Consider the following 18,604-nt stretch of genomic DNA (forward strand, 5'->3'; position numbering starts at 1 on the left):
GTGTGATGAATGCAAGTTTTCTTAAGTCAGGGGGCTTAAATGGGAATGGCAGCCTCTCTCCAAAAGTGTGGAAGTGTATCTTAAATACACTTTGACATTTCAGCTTGGAAAGAGATGCCTGAAGCGGCATGTTGTAGGGGTCTGCAGACTCCTGAGCAGCATGGACAAATGAACAGGGGATGACTATTCAGTATTTGTCAAGATACAAGAAAGAGGCTGTAACCAATGAAGGTATTGCATAAAAGGTATCAAACAAAAGCGCATTTTTCCCAGAGCCCACAGCTGAATTCACTGCCCCCTGATGTTGTGGAAACAACAGTATAAATGAGTTCAAAAAGCAATTAGAAGAATAAATAGAAGAAAACTCCGCTACGGTCTATTAAACACAAAGATGTGGCTACAGGCCCTGGTTCAGAAAGAAATACCCACCTATTGCCAAAAACTGGGAACAGACACTGAAGGAAACATTGCTGTGTGTTTACCCACTTAAAATAATCTTTCCCTAAGCATCTGCTACAGGCTCTGTCTAGCTAAATAAGCTTTTGGACTAATACAGTACTGCTGGTTTTATATTTTGGTTAAATTCTTCTTTCTCAGGATATTTCAAACTAAAGCAAAGCAAAACCATGTCCAGTAATAAACCTAGGGGGAGGACTATCAATAAATATTGTCTGCTATGTTTAAAGACAGAAGTGAGAGGCTGATTTAAGTACAAAAAAAAAGAAGCTAGGGAATCACCACAGAGGCACACAGAGAAAGCAGCAAAAAATACGTTAGAAGAAGGACTACTGTAATACAATACGTACAGAAGTTGAGAATTTCAGAGGAACAGAAAGAGCTTTACTGTTCACTGACTGAAAGAGGCTTGGAGCTGTAAGCGATGACACCATGTCTGCCTATTTATTCTTTTGGTGTTCAGTATTACAGCAGATCATAGAATCATAGAATCATAGAATGGTTTGGGTTGGAAGGGACCTCAAAGATCATCTAGTTCCAACCCCCCTGCTGCGGGCAGGGACACCCTCCACTAGACCACATTGCCCAAAGCCCCATCCAACCTGGCCTTGAACACTTCCAGGGATGGGGCATCTACAGCTTCTCTGGGCAACCTGTTCCAGTGCCTCACCACTCTAACAGTAAAGAATTTCTTTCTAACATCTAATCTAAATCGACCCTCCTTCAGCTTGAACCTGTTACCCCTTGTCCTGTCACTACACTCCCTGATAAACAGTCCCTCACCAGCTTTCCTGTAGGCCCCTTCAGGTACTGGAAAGCGGCAATTAGATCTCCCCGGAACAATCCCAACTCTCTCAGCCTGTCTTCACAGGAGAGGTGCTCCAGCCCTCTGATCAGCTTCATGGCCTCCTCTGGACTCGCTCCAACAGCTCCATGTCTCTCCTGTACTGGGGCCCCCAGAGCTGGATGCAGTACTCCAGGTGGGATCTCACAAGAGCGGAGTAGAGGGGCAGCATCACCTCCCTCGACCTGCTGGTCACGCTTCTCTTGATGCATCCCAGGACACGGCTGGCTTTCTGGGCTGCAAGCGCACACTGCCAGCTCATGTTGAGCTTCTCATCAATCAACACCCCTAAGTCCTTCTCCTCGGGGCTGCTTTCAATCCATTCCTCGCCCAGCCTGTGGTCGTGCTTGGGATTGCGCCGACTCACGTGCAGGACCTTGCACTTGGCCTTGAACTTCATGCGGTTCGCACGGGCCCACCTTTCCAGCCTGTCAAGGTCCCTCTGGATGGCATCCCTTCCTTCCAGCGTGTCAACCACACCACACAGATATTAATTGAATTATAACTACAATGGGATTCTACCAAAGAAATACCAGCCTACATGATCAGACTCTAAAGACCCTCCAGCCGAGCCAAAAATCATTATGAGTATTTTCAGAAGTCAGAAATTGCACTTACCAGAAATAAGAATACAGTTTCCTGCTCTCTCATCTCCATCATTCTTCGTCTCTCTCTGTTTCTCATTTGCAATTTTACAGGATTGCCATTATGAAAATAACTTTACACAAACTTTGCAGGGACTTCCTTTGAAAGTTACTCCTTTGGGAGATAATTCCAAAACTATACCATTGTCCAACACTGGTACAAAAATATCCGAATCAGGCAAATTCTAATTTTATTGTTAAGCTTGTATCTGAAACAGATGTAGGGAAGTCAAGAGTTTCTCCTTACCTCATCCATTCTTTCTGGTGTCTCAAACCCAAACTATAGTTTCCCTTCTCCCCAGCATGAAGACTGTATCATGAGACTATGATGCTTACCACTGACTGAGTTCCTCGTGTGGAAGACGTTGTAACAGGCGTTATAGTGATAGTACTTGTCACCTTGCTTGCTGCAGGTCGCGAGGACAGGTTGTTCCGGGGTGATCGAAGGACGGTACCGGTCACAACTTCTTTCTCTGCTGCTATGTTCACCGGTCTGACTGTTATCACAGGACTCGCGCCATCAGGTGCAGCACTGGGAGAACGTTTAAACTGGGAACCTAAGTGGATGTGGATTTTGTTGTCTTCTGTTGTAATAATGTTGGCGTTGGCATTGTACTTGCGGATTGGAGTTGGGACGGTTTGTTTTTCCGGTGTTACTTTGAAGACAGCCCTTCCCATGGTCATATCTTGTGACTGCGGAGAGACAGAGATTTCTGCTGGTGCTGCGGATGTCGATACTGTCATAATCTGAATGGGCGATGCAGGTCTGTCGGCAAAGGGTGCTCTCCCTCCCTCTGGGGACTTTTCCCTGGAGAATGTTGTTATAGTGACTGGAGACATAGAACGATCTGGGCCCATGGGACCTTCACTTCCTTTCCCTTTTTGGGGCATAACGTTTGGAGAGGGAATGATGGTTATTCGTGGCTTCTGATTTCCCAAAGTAGGAATGACAGTGGTACTTGAAAAAAATTCCTCTGAGGTTGGACTGGTTATCTCTAAAGTAGCTGTGCTGTTCTCGTGGTCTGGTGTCACCCGAATATGAAGAGGTTGACCCTGCTTTGGTGAAAGGACAACCTCTCCAGGATGCGCTGGACTACTGTGCGTTCGGGCTCCTTTATCAGGAGTTGCCTGACCCCCAGTTTCCCTCTTTCTCATCCACGGTATCCAAGATTTCCTCATTGCAAGTTCATTCGCGGCTGGAGGATATCTCTCGAGCACTGAAGAACGCTCCATGGGTTTTTTCAGACCTACCTGTCGCAGATTGCTCATGATGTGATTCTCTTCCTGGAAGGATTTCCTTATAAACACTGCTGGAGTTTCTTCTTCTGCTGCTTCGCTGCTTACAGCATCTGTTTGCACGCCAGTGGATGTCACGGGAACATCAACCATTCTTCGTCCATTTATGCTGGGCCTCAGAGCACGGCTGTAACGCTTAGAAAGCTCCAGCTCTCTTGTTAGGTTCAGAACTTCCTGCCCCATGCTCTTGTTTTTATTTTCTTCTTCCATAAACCTTTGCTGCAGAACCGAATAATCGACTTGCAGCTGAGAAAGCTGGTCTTCTTTGTTCATCAGCTCATGGATTTTTTCCTTAAGAGCTTGAACTTCTGCTTTCAAATCTCTGCTTTTGGCCTCTTCCAGACGAAACCTGTGCCTCAACTCTGCCTCCTGGCTCACTGCTTCACCTTTTTCTATTGCTTTGGTTTTGGCAATCTGGAGCTTCATCTCCTCCAGCTGTTGAGAAAGAAAGTTAGCTTTATCCTGCTCAGTCCTGAATTTCTGCTCTAGCTGATCATATTCATCTTCTGTCTTCATCAAATCTCCTTCAACCACTTCCAATTGTTTGAGACGTTTTTTCAGTCTTTCAATTTCAACCGTAAGTTCTTTAATCTTGTTGTCCTCATGACAACCATGCTCTGGTCCTTTCCTGGTTCGACCTCTTGTAATTTCTCTTTCTACTTCCTCTATACCATCAATTCTTTTCTTTAACAGGTCAACTCTACAGCTTAGTTCAGAGGATTTTTCTTCCTCGCTTCTCAGTTTGCCAATTAACTCATCCCTTTCCTTTGTCAAACTAGACACTTTTTCCTCCATTTCGGATTTCAGTTTCAAAAATTTCTTACTTTCTTCTATCAGTTTCTCTGTTACATCCATAACTTTCCCTTGTTCAACTTTAAAATTCTTATTTAGACCCTCAACCTTTTTTTCCTCCTGTTTTATTTTTTCCATCATATTTTTTCGTTCATCAACCAACATTACGGTAAATGACTTCAGCTTTGTAAGGTCATCTTTTAAGCTCATTTCAGCCTTTTCCAACTTGCTCTCTGATGCCTCAAGGTCTTTCACTCGAGTCTTCACCACTTCCAACTCATTTATCAAATCCTTAGTCAAATTCTTTTCTTTCTCCAAGTTTAAGTGTAGCTGGGTGCATTCAGACTTACTTTTACTGAAAGCCTCTTCCAGTTTCTCCAGTTCCGACATTCTTTTCTGCAATTTTTCCACTTCAAGTTTCAACTCTTTGCAGTGGTGCTCTTCCTCTTGCAGTTTATTTTTCAGCTCTTTACACTGGGATTCAGTTTTTGTGATTTCTTCATCCTTCCCTTCCATTTCAAGCACACGCTTGCGGAGGTTTTCCACTTCTGCCATTAAGCTAGAGTTCCCGCATTCCCCTTTTGCTATTTTATCTCTTAGTTCTTGAAGTTCCTCCTCAGCTTTTTGAAGATTTTTGTTAGTTTCTTCTAGCTCCTCTATTCTGCGAGTCAACCCCACGAGCTTAAGCCTTAACTGTCTATTATGTGACTCTTGATTAGCGAGTTTAGCAGTCATCTCCTCATGTTCTTGAGAAAAGGATGATGTTTTGTGTTCAAGTTCTGCCTCTAACTTCATCAGTTTTTGTCCATCTTCTTTTGTTTTTGCACTAATAATTTTGAGCTTTTCTTCTTCTTCCTTTAGTTTTTGATTTAAGTCCTGTATTTTCTGGCTTTGTTGACCAAGTTGTTCAATATGCATTTGTCTTTCATCCACCAGCATGAGTGCAAATGATTTGAGCTTGACTAGTTCTTCTCTTAGTTTATTGAGTCTCTTTGTATGTTCCTTCTCCTTCCGGGCTTGATAGATCTTCTCCTGCTCAAGAAGTTTCTTCAACCTGAAACAAGTTAGAAGAGATGCATTAAACTAAAATATATATGTGTGTATATTGCTGTATTTCTCCTTTTTTAAAATCACCTTCATTTTATCTTTTTTTTTCATTAATAACCTAGGTAGTCTTTCAAGAAATAACTACCTACTACAGTTACATTCCCAAACCAAATATTATAAATTACAGATGTTAACTGAAAACTGTATAAAATCATCCAGAAATCTGAAAAGCAGTGAAATTTTGTACATGTATAGGTAACAAATGCATCAGGATTTAATTCCATTTAATTTATTTCTCTGTTAGGATGATGTTGGTAAAACTATATAATATCCTAAAAGGACAGATATACTTACTCACCAATCCGTTTATACCAAACTTGTTTTACAAGCTTCCTTATGTCTTGTATACACAAAAATGTGTAAAATAAGATAAAACCTGAAAACTAATTGCTATATGCTACATAAATAGATCAATACTGGTTATAAATAAACAAGCAGGACAGAAGATTACATTAGCACACAACTGATAACCATCTGGGCATCACAGCCATAAGAAATTAGCAGGAAGATAAATTTACCAGCAGAGTGACTATTTGTTAGAAGGTTTGTTCTTCTAGGCACGTTTCCCTTTACAAAAATAGATTTTGTAGACTGCAAGGGTCAGACTAATCAAACCTTTGGCTACAGCTAACCTCAGCTGGAAAATGCTCTTCTTTATATAGTCTGTAAAGCTGTATCTTCAGACAATCTCAAGGCTCACGATAGACAAATTAGGTGTATCCTCAGAAAGAGAATAAAGACCTAAATTTTCCAGCCTTACCCATGCAACATTTCAATGCAGAAATTACAAGTAATGTAAAAGTATTTTATATCTGTGATTTATATTCAGGGTATGTTGACATCAGCATGGGAAGTGCCTGCACATATTGTAAGCACAGATTTATGAGGATGGTGATCCTCAACTGACAAAGAGGTACAGAAAACACAAGAATATATACCCTACTAATGTAACATCCTTATTGTAAAAGTAGCAATACGACTTAGAAAAGAAGACACAGGTATGCACGCTGAATTTATGTGAAATGACATGTTTTTCAAACCACTGTCACATTACCTGCAGCTCCCATTTTCTCTATCACGACACATGTGATGATTGAAATCCACTTGCTTTGCTTACCCTATGTCTGAAGCTTTTCTACTTCTTTATAACTGAGACACGCAGTGAAGTAATAATAGCAGAGCAATTTACCGCCTGTTAACTAACTTGCAATAAGTGGAACATCCATAGCTTAGCAAAGATAGACTGTTATCAGTATTTTTATCTTAAATGCTGGACTGTAGATGGAGGTGGGTAAAGTACAGATATACATTCCTCTCTGCTGCCCCAGCAACGAAGCGGTGCAAAGAGCTCCGGGGCACAATGTCCTACACAAAGGATGTCTCTCGGAGCCCTCACCTGAACTCTAAACTCATAACAACAGCTAAATTAACTTGGACCTCCAGCAACTGTTAATGTTTCACTCCTCGTTCCTCAGGGGACCAGAGTGAACAGGAACTGGAAAGAAAAGCTATAAGAAAAGAGAAGGAAATCAGAAAGCAGAACACAGGATGCAGTAGGTAGGGAAGGAGAAGGCTGAAGAATGCATTTGAAAACAAGAGTCAGATAGGATGTGGGAGTAAGAGAATAGTAGGAACCAGCAGGAGAGAGAAAAACAAACAAACCTTACAGCCAACCTTGCTGCGTCACAGATTATTCTCCAAAAAATCTCTTCAGTTTTGGCAGCTCTTTGGAAAGGACTGAAAAGGCGTGCTGGTGGATGCCTCATTATGGGTCAAGTTAGAATGTCAAAAGGTAAAAGAAAGACCCGCTGCCACTCACAAAGCATGTACTTTTCACACTGAAGAAGGAACTTTATTAGCATGCAATATATTCCCTGGCAGCTCTATCATACTGCTTCATGCAAAAGTTTCTGCCAAGAACGCTCCCTTGTCTCCCCGAGGCTACATTTTTAAATAAATAGTATGCATCCTTCCACAACATATCATTTGCCACAACAGAACAGTGTACCCTAACTTGGTGGTGCTCTAAATCACCCATCTCCCAAGGTCATGAACATATATATGAAAATATGAGATCTTCAAAACAGAGAACATTTCCAGCCTCCTTTGTCCCACAGGAAAATTTGAAGTTGACCCCTATAAAGTCAAAACAGGGAGGCAGCATTTTGATTTCTTTTTATCAATCTTGCCGCTTGAAAGCCTATCTAGAGATGCTCAGAAAACTGCCTGTGATTTTGAATTCCTAGGCTGTTCATAAAGGGCACATGTGATTTTCACCCAGCAGTTGTAACGGGTGGTACATGCCAGCCAGGCTGCTAAGCAGAGTGCAAAACAGTTCACTGGCCCCACATGGCCCCACAATTACCGGAGAGTCTCCTGGGGAATACTGCCAAGAAAGCCACTGAAAAAACCCCAAATATCCATTAGACTAAGACAAAGAAATGCCTGGGATGAGACTGAGCAACAGAAGAAGAAAGCACATTAGCACCGTCACTGCCTTGCGGTACCTAGCAGGAGAGTTAGCCATGGGGAGTAAGTGGACAAGTGAACTTTCACAGAAGATACTTGACAATACTTCTGTTTTCCACATCCAGGAAAACCGCTTCTAAAATCTGGTTCTGTGAGGGATGAGTGGGAAAGCAGCATCCTAATTTGTGCAGATACTGAAGTAATAAACAAAATCTACACCTTTTCAGTGTTACTTCTAAACACTAAAATAAATCATAGAATCATAGAATCACAGAATGGTTTGGGTTGGAAGGGACCTCAAAGACCATATAGTTCCAACCCCCCTGCCATGGGCAAGGACACCCTCCACTAGACCAGTGGTTGCCCAAAGCCCCATCCAACCTGGCCTTGAACACTTCCAGGGATGAGGCCTCCGCAACCTCTCTGGGCAACCTGTTCCAATGCCTCACCACTCTAACAGTGAAGAATTTCTTTCTAACATCTAATCTAAATCTACCCTCTTTAAGCTTAAACCCATTACCCCTTGTCCTGTCACTACACTCCCTGATAAACAGTCCCTCCCCAAAACTCATAAAGCTGAGTTTAAGCTTGGTCCTGCTTTTCTATCCTTGTACAACTCTCATACCTCAGTGGTTATAGTGGAATTTCAGCAAGACTGCAAGGTGACGTTGTCCCCTCTTGACACTTACAACTGATTTATTATCAGGCTTCTCATCTGACTGCTGCTTCTGCTGTTTGCTATGTAATGCAGACCTGCATGGGCTTCGACCCAGCACTAAAAGCACCTCAGAGACTCAGAGCACGTGTATCTTCAGAGTGTTAACCAGAGCAACTGCACGCCAGATTGTGAGAAGGTTGAAAGCACCTCTATTCAGGATAGAGAAGAGAAGAGAAGCTTTAATAATAAAACATGAGGCTAGATACAGCCAAAACACTGACAAGCCAACAGTTTGGTACCCCCAGTCCAGTTCTTGTACTTGCTGTCTCAGTTTGTTTTTTTTTTTTTTTTAGAGATAAGGAGAAATATTTGGCTAACATTGGATAATCTGCATTCATCAGTAAGAGTCTCAGGGGCTCAGCATCCAGACCACAGTGGGGAAGCAGGCAAATCTGCTCAGGTTCCTTGTGGTGAGGGGTACCGTACCACTTCCTTGCCTGCGGAAAGCACTGCTGAGGTCTGTGCAGCACTTCTTTTCCCCACAGGTTACCACATGTATCATGTCAAAACATGCAGCCCTAGTCATTCCCTGAATACACGGTCTTCTGCTGCCATAATGGTCCAGGTAGTCTCTCCCTCTTCTTGCTATCTGTCCTCACCCCAGTATTTGAAGAATGGGTGCCCTACAGCTATCCAGTGTTTAAGATGATCACACTCCCCCTTTACAGTAAATGAGATAAAATAGCAACCCTTATGTATGAATAAGTGCAAAGCGTTAACTGCTTCAGTTAAAAACAAACACCCCAGGACAATGCTGTTCCCTGATTTTGTACCACAAAGGAACTGACCGGCACGGGGCAGGACACTGGCCTACACAAGCTACTGATGCAACCGCACCTGGTCCCCGGTGCATCGGGGAGTGGCGTCTCCTGCAACCCTCACAGCCCCCCCGGGCAGTGCTTCGGCAGCAGGAGGGAGGTGTGTGGGCAGCAATGCTGGGGGGTTAGGAGCCTGAAGACTTTCAACACCCAGACACCAGAGTGGAGAAGGAGAAACTATAGACTTAGTTTTAATCTTCTTCATGAACACTGTGCTGAAAGCAGCCAGCGAGGAGGAAGGTGGGAGTGGACGGGCAGTAACCAGGCCCTCCCTGTCCTCCCTTTGGTGCTGAAGCATTTTATTGCACAAGGTCTTTCTGTCTCCTCTTCCCACCTCCAGGCCTCAGACTGATCATCAGAAGCACAATGGGATGCTGATAGCTGCTGAACCCTATCCCTCCAGAGATGTTTCATAGAATCATAAAATCGTTTAGGTTGCAAAAGACCTTTACGATCACCAACTCCAACTGTAAACCTAACACTGCGAAGTCCACCACTAAACCATGTGCCTAAGTGCCACATCTACACATCTTTTAAATACATCCAGGGATGGTGACTCAACCGCTTCCCTGGGCAGCCTGTTCCAATGCTTGACAACCCTTTTGGTGAAGAAATTTTTCCTAATATCCAATCTAAACCTCCCCTGGCACAACTTGAGGCCATTTCCTCTTGTCCTATCACTTGTTACCTGGGAACAGAGACCAACACCCACCTGGCTACAACCTCCTTTCAGGCAGATGTAGAGAGTGATAAGGTCTCCCCTCAGCCTCCTTTTCTCCAGGCTAAACAACCCCAGGTCCCTCAGCCGCTCCTCACAGGACTTGTGCTCTAGACCCTTCACCAGCTTCGTTGCCCTTCTCTGGACACACTTCACCACCTCAATGTCCTTCTTGTAGTGAGGGGCCCAAAACTGAACACAGTACTTGAGGTGCAGCCTCACCAGTGCTGAGTACAGGGGGACGATCACTGCCCTACTGCTGCTGGCCACACTATTCCTGATACAAGCCAGGATGCTGTTGGCCTTCTTGGCCACCTGGGCACACTGCTGGCTCATATTCAGCCGGCTGTTGACCAACACCTCCAGGTCCTTTTGTGCCAAGCAGCTTTCCAGCCACTCCTCCCCAAGCCTGTAGCATTGCATGGGTTTGTCGTCACCCAAGTGCAGGACCTGGCACTTGGCCTTCATTTCTTTTATTATGGTTATATTCCTCTGCTTTCTCCTACCAGACCTGCCTGCCTTGCTTAGGCTGGTGCCAATCACTCCTTCAGGTTCAGATCGCAATTTTTCCTTAAAGCAAGTCTGGCCAATACCATACAGTTTTTCCGCATCAGCTACATGCAGCTCCCAGAAAGTCAGGTTATTTTGTCAATGTATTTGTAAGACACAGTTCTGGTTTATGGCAGACACAGTTTTCAAAACAGCATATTGAGTAAGTTGGGAAGAGGTGTCTAACACAGGCAGGGCTCCAGTCTCTGCCCTGAAGGATGAGTGACAGAGGACATGGATGGCTGTACCTCCTCCTTCCAATGTGAAATGCAGAGTGGTTGAAGGACTTCTTGCTGGAGTTTGTGCTGGATTAACTCTACTGGTTAGCCATCAGGGTGGTTTAACATTCTCTTTAAGGATGATCAATTCATTGAATCATTAAAGCTACAGACTTCACTTAGCAACATACATTGGTTTTCCTGTTTTGTTGCCACGTATGTCAAGTTCAGTCACTGGGCTGCAAAGGAGGAACCCAACACTACCATTTTCACAGCCTCTCTTTGCAGACCAGAGCGAGACTTCAACATGAATTATAACTTACAGCTGGAGAACAATGTTTTTGTGTTTTTGAAAGACATTGCAATAGTTTCATACCAGAAGAGGTCCAATGGGCATTGCTGGATTTTAGATGGGATTTATTTTATTTGTAAGTGGTAAAAGCAGTAGCTGCAGCAAGACCTTCGCTTAGCAAGAACCATTAGTTCTTGCCTACATTTGCAAAAGAAATTACAAATAGTGGTCAGTAGACATTTTCTTGCCTTCTGAAGGATCATGAACTTCATGACTATATTTGAAATACAAGAAATGTAGCAAATTAGGAACTATAAAAGCCGTGCTTAGCACTCCAAAGTGGCTTACAATATTTTGAGAAAATATGAAGAAGTTTCAGTTATCAGGGGGAAGATGCTCAGTGGATTCCAAAAAAACCCACCTCTCCCCTCAAAAAAGCATTCACTTTAGAATGTTTTAAATAGAGCATGCAAAAGTGAAAATCCTCCAAAACATTTATTGAAAATTATACCAGTGTTTGCATTGCCATTCCCATTGGTACTTCCATCAAGATGAGAAAACATCACTAATGCTCGTGTGACGTTTTCCGTCTCTAGCATAGAAATAGGCACTCACCTACACGAGGAAACCCTGGTAAGGCAGGGCAAGACAGAGGATGACCTGAAAGGACATGAGCTGCCCCTGCGGTTTGCGTACGTGTGAACGTTTTGGCACCACATTGCAGCCACGCTGGCCTGGTTTAGCTACCTGCTTTGCACACAGACTAAGCCAAGCTTCCCAAGGTGTCTCCCAATGTTCAATGAAGCACTCACAGGAAGGGCTAATGATGTGGAGGGCAATCTGGAGAGGTGGAGAGCTATTTCCCCTTTTAAGAAGACAGGGGCAGCAGGAGGAACAGCAGATAGAAGGAGGATGGGAAGAAGGGAAGCAGGTGAAGTCTGTAGAGGACCTTTTAAGTGAGTTCATACACAGCCTGGAGGTCCACAGAGCTCCTCATTGCTGCTCTAGCACAAAGCCACCTCAGATGTACTGCTCCTGTAGTACCTTATTTTGCCATTTAAATTCTGAAAAGTTTGTTGCGATGGGATGTAATGACTTCTACTTTGCGGACGGCCGGTAAGTGAGGGTTAAGGGAACTGCATTAATGAGGACTTGGTCACTCTAAGGATGAGCTGACAGCTGGTGAAGGCTGCTTCCTCCCCAAGGGGCCAGCAGGGTTTCTGCCACTCACACAGGAATCCCAAGGAAGCACTGGGAAAACAAATGCCTTTGGAAGCTCGACTTTCCACTTCAACCCTAAAGAGTTTGCTGCTGCATATGCTGTGTTAGAGAGACTGGAGAACTTCCTAGTGGTAGCTAGAAAGCTGCTGCCCATTAAGTGATGTGAGAGGCTGCTCACTAGTATCCCGGGACAATGAAAACCAGCAAGAGGTGGTTTAACTTAATAAAGGAGTTCCCTTTTCGTTTTTTCTTCCTGTTTAATGTACAACAGCTGATTTTGAAGATTATTTCTACAGCCACTGGGAAATCCTCCACATGTCGGGACTATTGCTGAGTGCTTCCGTGTTTGGGGCCGGGCTGAGGTACCCAAAGGCTGAATTGCACTGATTCTGAGCACTTACAATTTCAGCTAAAATCAGAGAGCCAAGAGGTGCCTAGGCTTTCTAGGAAGCAAAACAATCAGGCCTAACACTCAAGTTGAGCAATTCAAAATTAGGTAACACTTTCAAATCATCAGCTTGTCCTTCCCTCATATCCATCTCAACTGAGAGAAGAAACATATAAATGAGATCAGATCCCATGGCAAGTAAAAGAATAAAGCGCATCTATGTTACTTTCTCTATACATTTCTATACGTTAAACATTAAAGGCAAGGAACAGAGACAAATGTTTGAATGACTTTGCTACAGAACTTCCCGAGTTGTTGTTCAGTTTATCACAGGGTCAACTCTGAAAACAAATAGAAACTTGTAAAAAAAATAGTTATCAGTTCTAGTAACTCTAAAGACAAATTTTAGTAGCTACCTGCTATACAAAGCTGAAGTGTAAAAAACTGCATATTCTTCACTGCTGAATTAACTTTTGAGAAGTGATTGTATCAAATTATATCAAAAGCAAATTAATATTCTTGCTACGTCAAAACTACATGACAGTTCCCAAATTATACTGAAAGAAACAAACACTTTCTTTATTTAGGAGAACACATTGCTTGTTTTCTACAATTTTTCCTCCCCTTTTTGTTCCTAACACTGATTTTATAAAAATTAAAATCCAGTTTGCTGACATAGTTCATTTGTGTTGAAACTGTCTCGCTTCAACTGAACAGTGAGTAAGGGCAGTGTTCTGGAGTAAGAACACTTAATAGATTCAGCATCCCACCACCTTTCCAGCATCTTGTACACATAAGAAAAGCACCAAAGAACTTTAAGAACAAAACATGACCAAAACCAGTTCAGGCTATGAAACAGGACAGGCGCTTTTTTTCCCAGCCCCCCAATTAAGATATCCACAACAATTTCGCAGGTCAGAGGATGGGAAGAGGGATGCGCAGAAAGCATGCAAACAGCGTCCGTGAGAAAAGGAAGCGGCAGCACTCAGCTGAGAGATGAAATTTGCCAAACCTGTCTCAGAACTGCGGTTATCCTTCCCTGACCCCTCGCTGCACTGTCCGGGCGAGGAAGCCCCGCAGCACCACCACCCCCCGCCCAGGTGCACCTTCCAGGGCTCCAGCCAAACACTAAAATCAGCTCCGGACTCCCCCGGCCCCTTAGCGCAGTTCTGCCCCGTCCAGCCCGGCTGGAGCCGGAGCCGCAGCGGCGGGAGCGGGGCTGCCCCGGGCGCACATGCCGGGCATCCCGGGCCCCCCCCGCCCCGGACGCACACCCCGCTCCAGCCTCCCCCCCGGCGCCTCCCCCCGGCGCCTCCGCTTATGCGGAGTTATTCCGTGAAGCGCGCGTGTACAAGAACAATTAGCACTGCTCAAATTAAAAATAATTTTAAAAAAAATAAAATGGAATTATCTTACCTTATAATTAAGACTTTTTTTTTTTCTTTTCCAAGCTACCAAAAAAATAATTAAAAAGGAAAACTTTCACAGCACGACTCGCCCCGCGCCGGCTCAGCCCCTCCGCCGGCGGAAAGGCGCTGCCATGTCCCCCGCGCACTGCAAGGTGACTGCTGCGCCCCGCCGCGGGGCACGGGCACGGGGACGGGGACCGGGGGGGCCGGGGGGGCCGGGGGGGCCGGGGCCGCGGCGCGGCATTGTGCGCGCCCTGCCGGGGCAGGGGGAAGGGGTGGAGCCGCCGCCGCGCCTCGGCGGGGCAGGAGGGGTGGAAAGGGTTTAGCCGAGTCGGTAGCTCGCTTCTGGCCCCGCTTCCTTTTAGCACCCCCTTTCCCGGAGTTTGTTATTGACGGCCAGCTCCGGGCTTAACGTTTATAGGTTGACGATTAAGAAATAATAGTTCGATCTCGGGGAACCCTTGTGAATTGCTTTCGCTTAACTGAACTAGGATGCACAAAAGCGATGCTTCCCAACCCGAGCTGCCAATTCATTCTTCTGACCCAAGAAAAGTTCCTGTTGCTTTTCTCTCTTGTCTTGCTGGTGTTTGAAGTGACAGTACTACTGTTAGTAAGCACTGGCTGAGCTTAAGATCAGTTGATAAAGACGTGAATACATGAAGAAAATCCCCTGTGGATTTAATATACATGCATATTTGTTTTCGAAAATTCATGCATAGTAGCAAGGCTAACCTAGAATCTGCATGAGGTCTGAAAAGCACCATTCTGCTAGCTCCCTGCATTAAAAAAGTCCTAAATCAGCCCTTTTGTTCCCAAACCAACATAAAAGAATTTAGAGATTCTTTCTGTTTGCCTAATGATTCCCTAAACTGCCCACAGTCACCTTTTCAGTCTTTGCAAGGGGAACTAGAAACCACTCTTCCCTTTCCTTTCCCCTTCCCTTTCCCCCTCTCCTTCTCTTTTTCTTTCCTCTTTATCTTCCCCTTCCCGTTCACTTTCCTCTTTTCTTAAGAAGCCTGTAATATCCAAAACCACTGAAAACATATAATGTGAATTATTATTATCCACAAAAAATGGACCAGTGTGTGTGTTTACATTTTTGAGAAACTATCTAATTCCATGCTTTTTCATTATTTTTCCCTAGGAACCTTGCCTCATTCAGTATACAGGCTGGACAGTGCTCATTTGAAAAGCAGGTGCTTGATGATTGATTTTATGGTCTTTATTCAAGGCCCTATTTACCACACACTCTTCAGACTCTGCTGAGAACAGAATTGCTCATTTCTGCATGGGAAATAGAAGCACAAAGGGACTAGGGTCTAGGTTGGTCACCTGCTCCAGGGTACGTAGGATGTGGTTTTCGGAGCACTGCAGGGTGGGTGCTGCGTGTGCTCAGATCACAGCTCTGTTTGCCTCTAGCCCAGGAGTGGATGCTCCACACTCCTCCACTTCAGAGCCCAGATCTCCAACAAGCTCCCCAAAATGAAAATCAATCTTAAAGTGAAAAACAGTCACTACCTATGTAAATTAGCTTCACGTGACTTAACTAGCACCATGTAGGAAATCCGTCACACAAACTCAACAAGGGTAGAGTCATATTTTCCAAGGAAATATATACCAGCCTTAATCATTCTCTCCCTTTTTATATTCCCCTACCTCATTTACTAAATACTTTCCAAAAGATGAAGTTGGGGTCCTACAGAGAAAGCGTTGCCTCCTACATGCAAAGCAGATGCATCTTAACATGTTTCTATTTTTCCAGTGTCAGAGGAAAGGTTTCTGTACAAAACTTGTGTTTGATTATGCAATTACAAATGATCACATGCATTGAGCAGACGAATGTTCTGCTTAATCTACTTACTGTATCCTTTGCAATCCTAATAACTGTTCTGGTAGAGCCAACTATTCTTTAAAAAGAGGAAATTGCACGCACAATGGCAAACATGAAAATAAATATCCACCATGTAAATTTAATGCTGTGGCATTATATTGGCACTTAGGGGACCTTCAGAAGAGTTTAGGTCCTTTAGATTGCCTGCATAAAAGTCTCTGTTCTTGAGTTAACAAAATAATTGATAGCAATAGCAGGTTGACAGCCTCGAGGCAGTTTGATGCTAGAGGGGCACAGAGCACTATGCAAGCAAGTTTCAAAACTGTCTGCTGACAGACAGCTTTGACTGCGGTCAGCATCTGAGAGCAAGGCTCTGGCCCACTGGTACTGCCAGCTCTGGTTGCACGCCCTGTCCCAGCTGGCTCTGGGCTTTGAGCTCATTGCACAGCTCATCCCAGTCCTGCTGCACCCACCATTCAGTCCCAGGGTCCTCCTCACCTCTGCACTCCATTGCTAACCCCCATGTTTACCAAATCCATAGCCCTCCTATATGTCCCCTCATATCTGCTCCATGATGCCGTGCTTGGACCAGGCTGGAACTGCAAGTGACACATCTTCCCTCATCTGTGTTTTCATAGTCTCAGAGCAGAAATTTCAAGGACATCAAGAGGATCCTAATATTTATATTAGGAAAGCAGCTGTGAGTCTGTAGCAATCAGCTTTGTACAGATGTGGCATGAAGAAGGACAGGGGTCACTAGGGGTCCAGGACAGAAGGAATCACCTGTCTCAAGAAGCCTGACCACTCAGAATCTCAGCAGCCATGCAGCAGACTCCTGCCACACCACAGACTTCAAGGCATTACCTCTACTCATCACAAATTTGGTAGCAAAAAACCAGCAGACAGAACAATTATCTGTCATGAGAAGACCAGAGAGTGCCTGAGGGCATTGCCAGTGTCCCTGCCTGTCCGGTGTTAACAGACCCTGCCCCAGTCTAACCCACTGCCTCTTGCACAGGGCTTGCTCTACCCATGCTCAGCTATGTCCAAGGACGGAGACATCACAACCTCTCTGGGCAACCTGTCCCAGGGCCTGACCAACCTCATCTTGAAAAAAATCTAGATTAGGTCAAATCACTAAGACAACGTGACATACACCACATACACTGCCTCATTGTAGTCACCAGTGGCACCTGTGACCATAAGTCTTCCCCAGAGGGGACTTATCCCAGACTGCCAGCTCCCCCAGCTTACTCTGCAACTTAGAAATAAAAGCGCAGGGAATGTGATGTGGAGACACTGAAGTTGGTGGATGTAAGCCAGCAGACAACTGGATGCAAAGCTTGATAGAGAAAACATAGCATGGTAGTGGTGAGCCTACACAGCCTGCACTAGCTGAGGCATGTCTGTACCACCACCAGACTTCATAATTAAAGTATTCTTCATCACCAACTTCATCTTCAACTACTCCAGGTACCCACTGCTTAGGCAGTACCAGAGCTATCGAAGACATCACATAGCATGTCACAGCTAAGGTAAAACAGGCCTCTGACCCTTATAATTTTTCTTTTACTGCATAAGAATCAAATTATGTGTGTATATAAAATATAAAGGTACTCCATATGTTGTTATTTCTCAAGAGTATCTTCACTTTGAAGTCACGTTGTGCTGGTTTTGGCTGGGATAGAGTTAATTTTCTTCACAGTAGCTGGTATGGGGCTGTGTTTTGGATCTGTGCTGCAAACAGTGTTGATAACACAGGGATGTTTTCGTTACTGCTGAGCAGCGCTCACACAGAGCCAAGGCCTTTGCTGCTTCTCACCCCACCCCACCAGCGAGGAGGCCGGGGGTGCACAAGGAGTTGGGAGGGGACACAGCCGGGACAGCTGACCCCAACTGACCAAAGGGATATCCCAGACCATATGACGTCATGCTCAACATATAAAGCTGGGGGAAGAAGAAGGAAGGGGAGGACATTCAGGGTGATGGCGTTTGTCTTCCCAAGCCACCGTTACACGTGATGGAGCCCTGCTTTCCTGGAGATGGCTGAACACCTGCCTGCCCATGGGAAGTGGGGAATGAATTCCTTGTTTTGCTTTGCTTGTGCATGTGGCTTTTGCTTTCCCTATGAAACTGTCTTTATCTCAACCCATGAGTTTTCTCAGTTTTTCTTTTCCAATTGTCTCCCCCATCCCACTGGGGGCAGTGAATGAGTGGCTGCGTGGTGTGATGTGCCGGCTGGGGTTAAACCACAACACACATCAAAGACTGGGAAAATCTATCTTGCTGCCCAGAATTTCATGAATCTTCTTGTTTATGCTCTCATTGGGATGAAGTAGTCCAAGAAATGCATTCCTGAGTAAAGCAGCACTTGCAACATTGTGAGACCAGATAAGAAAATCATCAAGAAATAAAAGCAGGAGAGGGAATAGACAGGAATCCCAAATTCCAGCTCACCTCTGAAAGTCAGAAATCGTACTGTGCATGTGGCACAGTTGTCTGCTATAGAGGGGAGTAACTAGGAAGCAAAAGATGGAATTGGTTTAACTATTTAATGATGTGCTAATAGACTACATATTTCTTTGATATGTTGCTCTCTTTAAAAATTCACTAAGCTCTGCACAGCAATGGGATTCCTCTTGCGGATCTTAGAGACTTGTAACAAATGATTGCCTGATTATAAAATTCTCTGTATACAGGACTTCATAACCTTTCCAGCAGACTGCCCTGCTCTCTGTTGGCTCTTTATCTTCAGTGCAGAAACATTCGTAACATTTATAGTGAAGGCAACCCTTGCAACTTTCTCCAAGTTCTGTAATGTGTTACAAAAAAGC

General features: G+C 44.5%; 1 protein-coding gene across 4 annotated transcripts in view; it reads right to left on the reverse strand.

Annotated features, from left to right (window-relative positions):
- FILIP1 (filamin A interacting protein 1) overlaps positions 1 to 18,604 on the reverse strand; it is a 113,084-nt gene that overhangs the window by 13,998 nt on the left and 80,482 nt on the right. For all 4 annotated transcript variants that reach the window (XM_054821302.1, XM_054821305.1, XM_054821304.1 and 1 more), the window contains one exon: positions 2,281 to 5,086. In XM_054821302.1, the coding sequence (XP_054677277.1) occupies positions 2,281 to 5,086 (2,806 nt within the window). The remainder of the gene's footprint in view (positions 1 to 2,280; positions 5,087 to 18,604) is intronic.

This window comes from Grus americana, chromosome 3, assembly GCF_028858705.1.
Source record: "Grus americana isolate bGruAme1 chromosome 3, bGruAme1.mat, whole genome shotgun sequence".
Classification (NCBI taxonomy): domain Eukaryota; kingdom Metazoa; phylum Chordata; class Aves; order Gruiformes; family Gruidae; genus Grus; species Grus americana.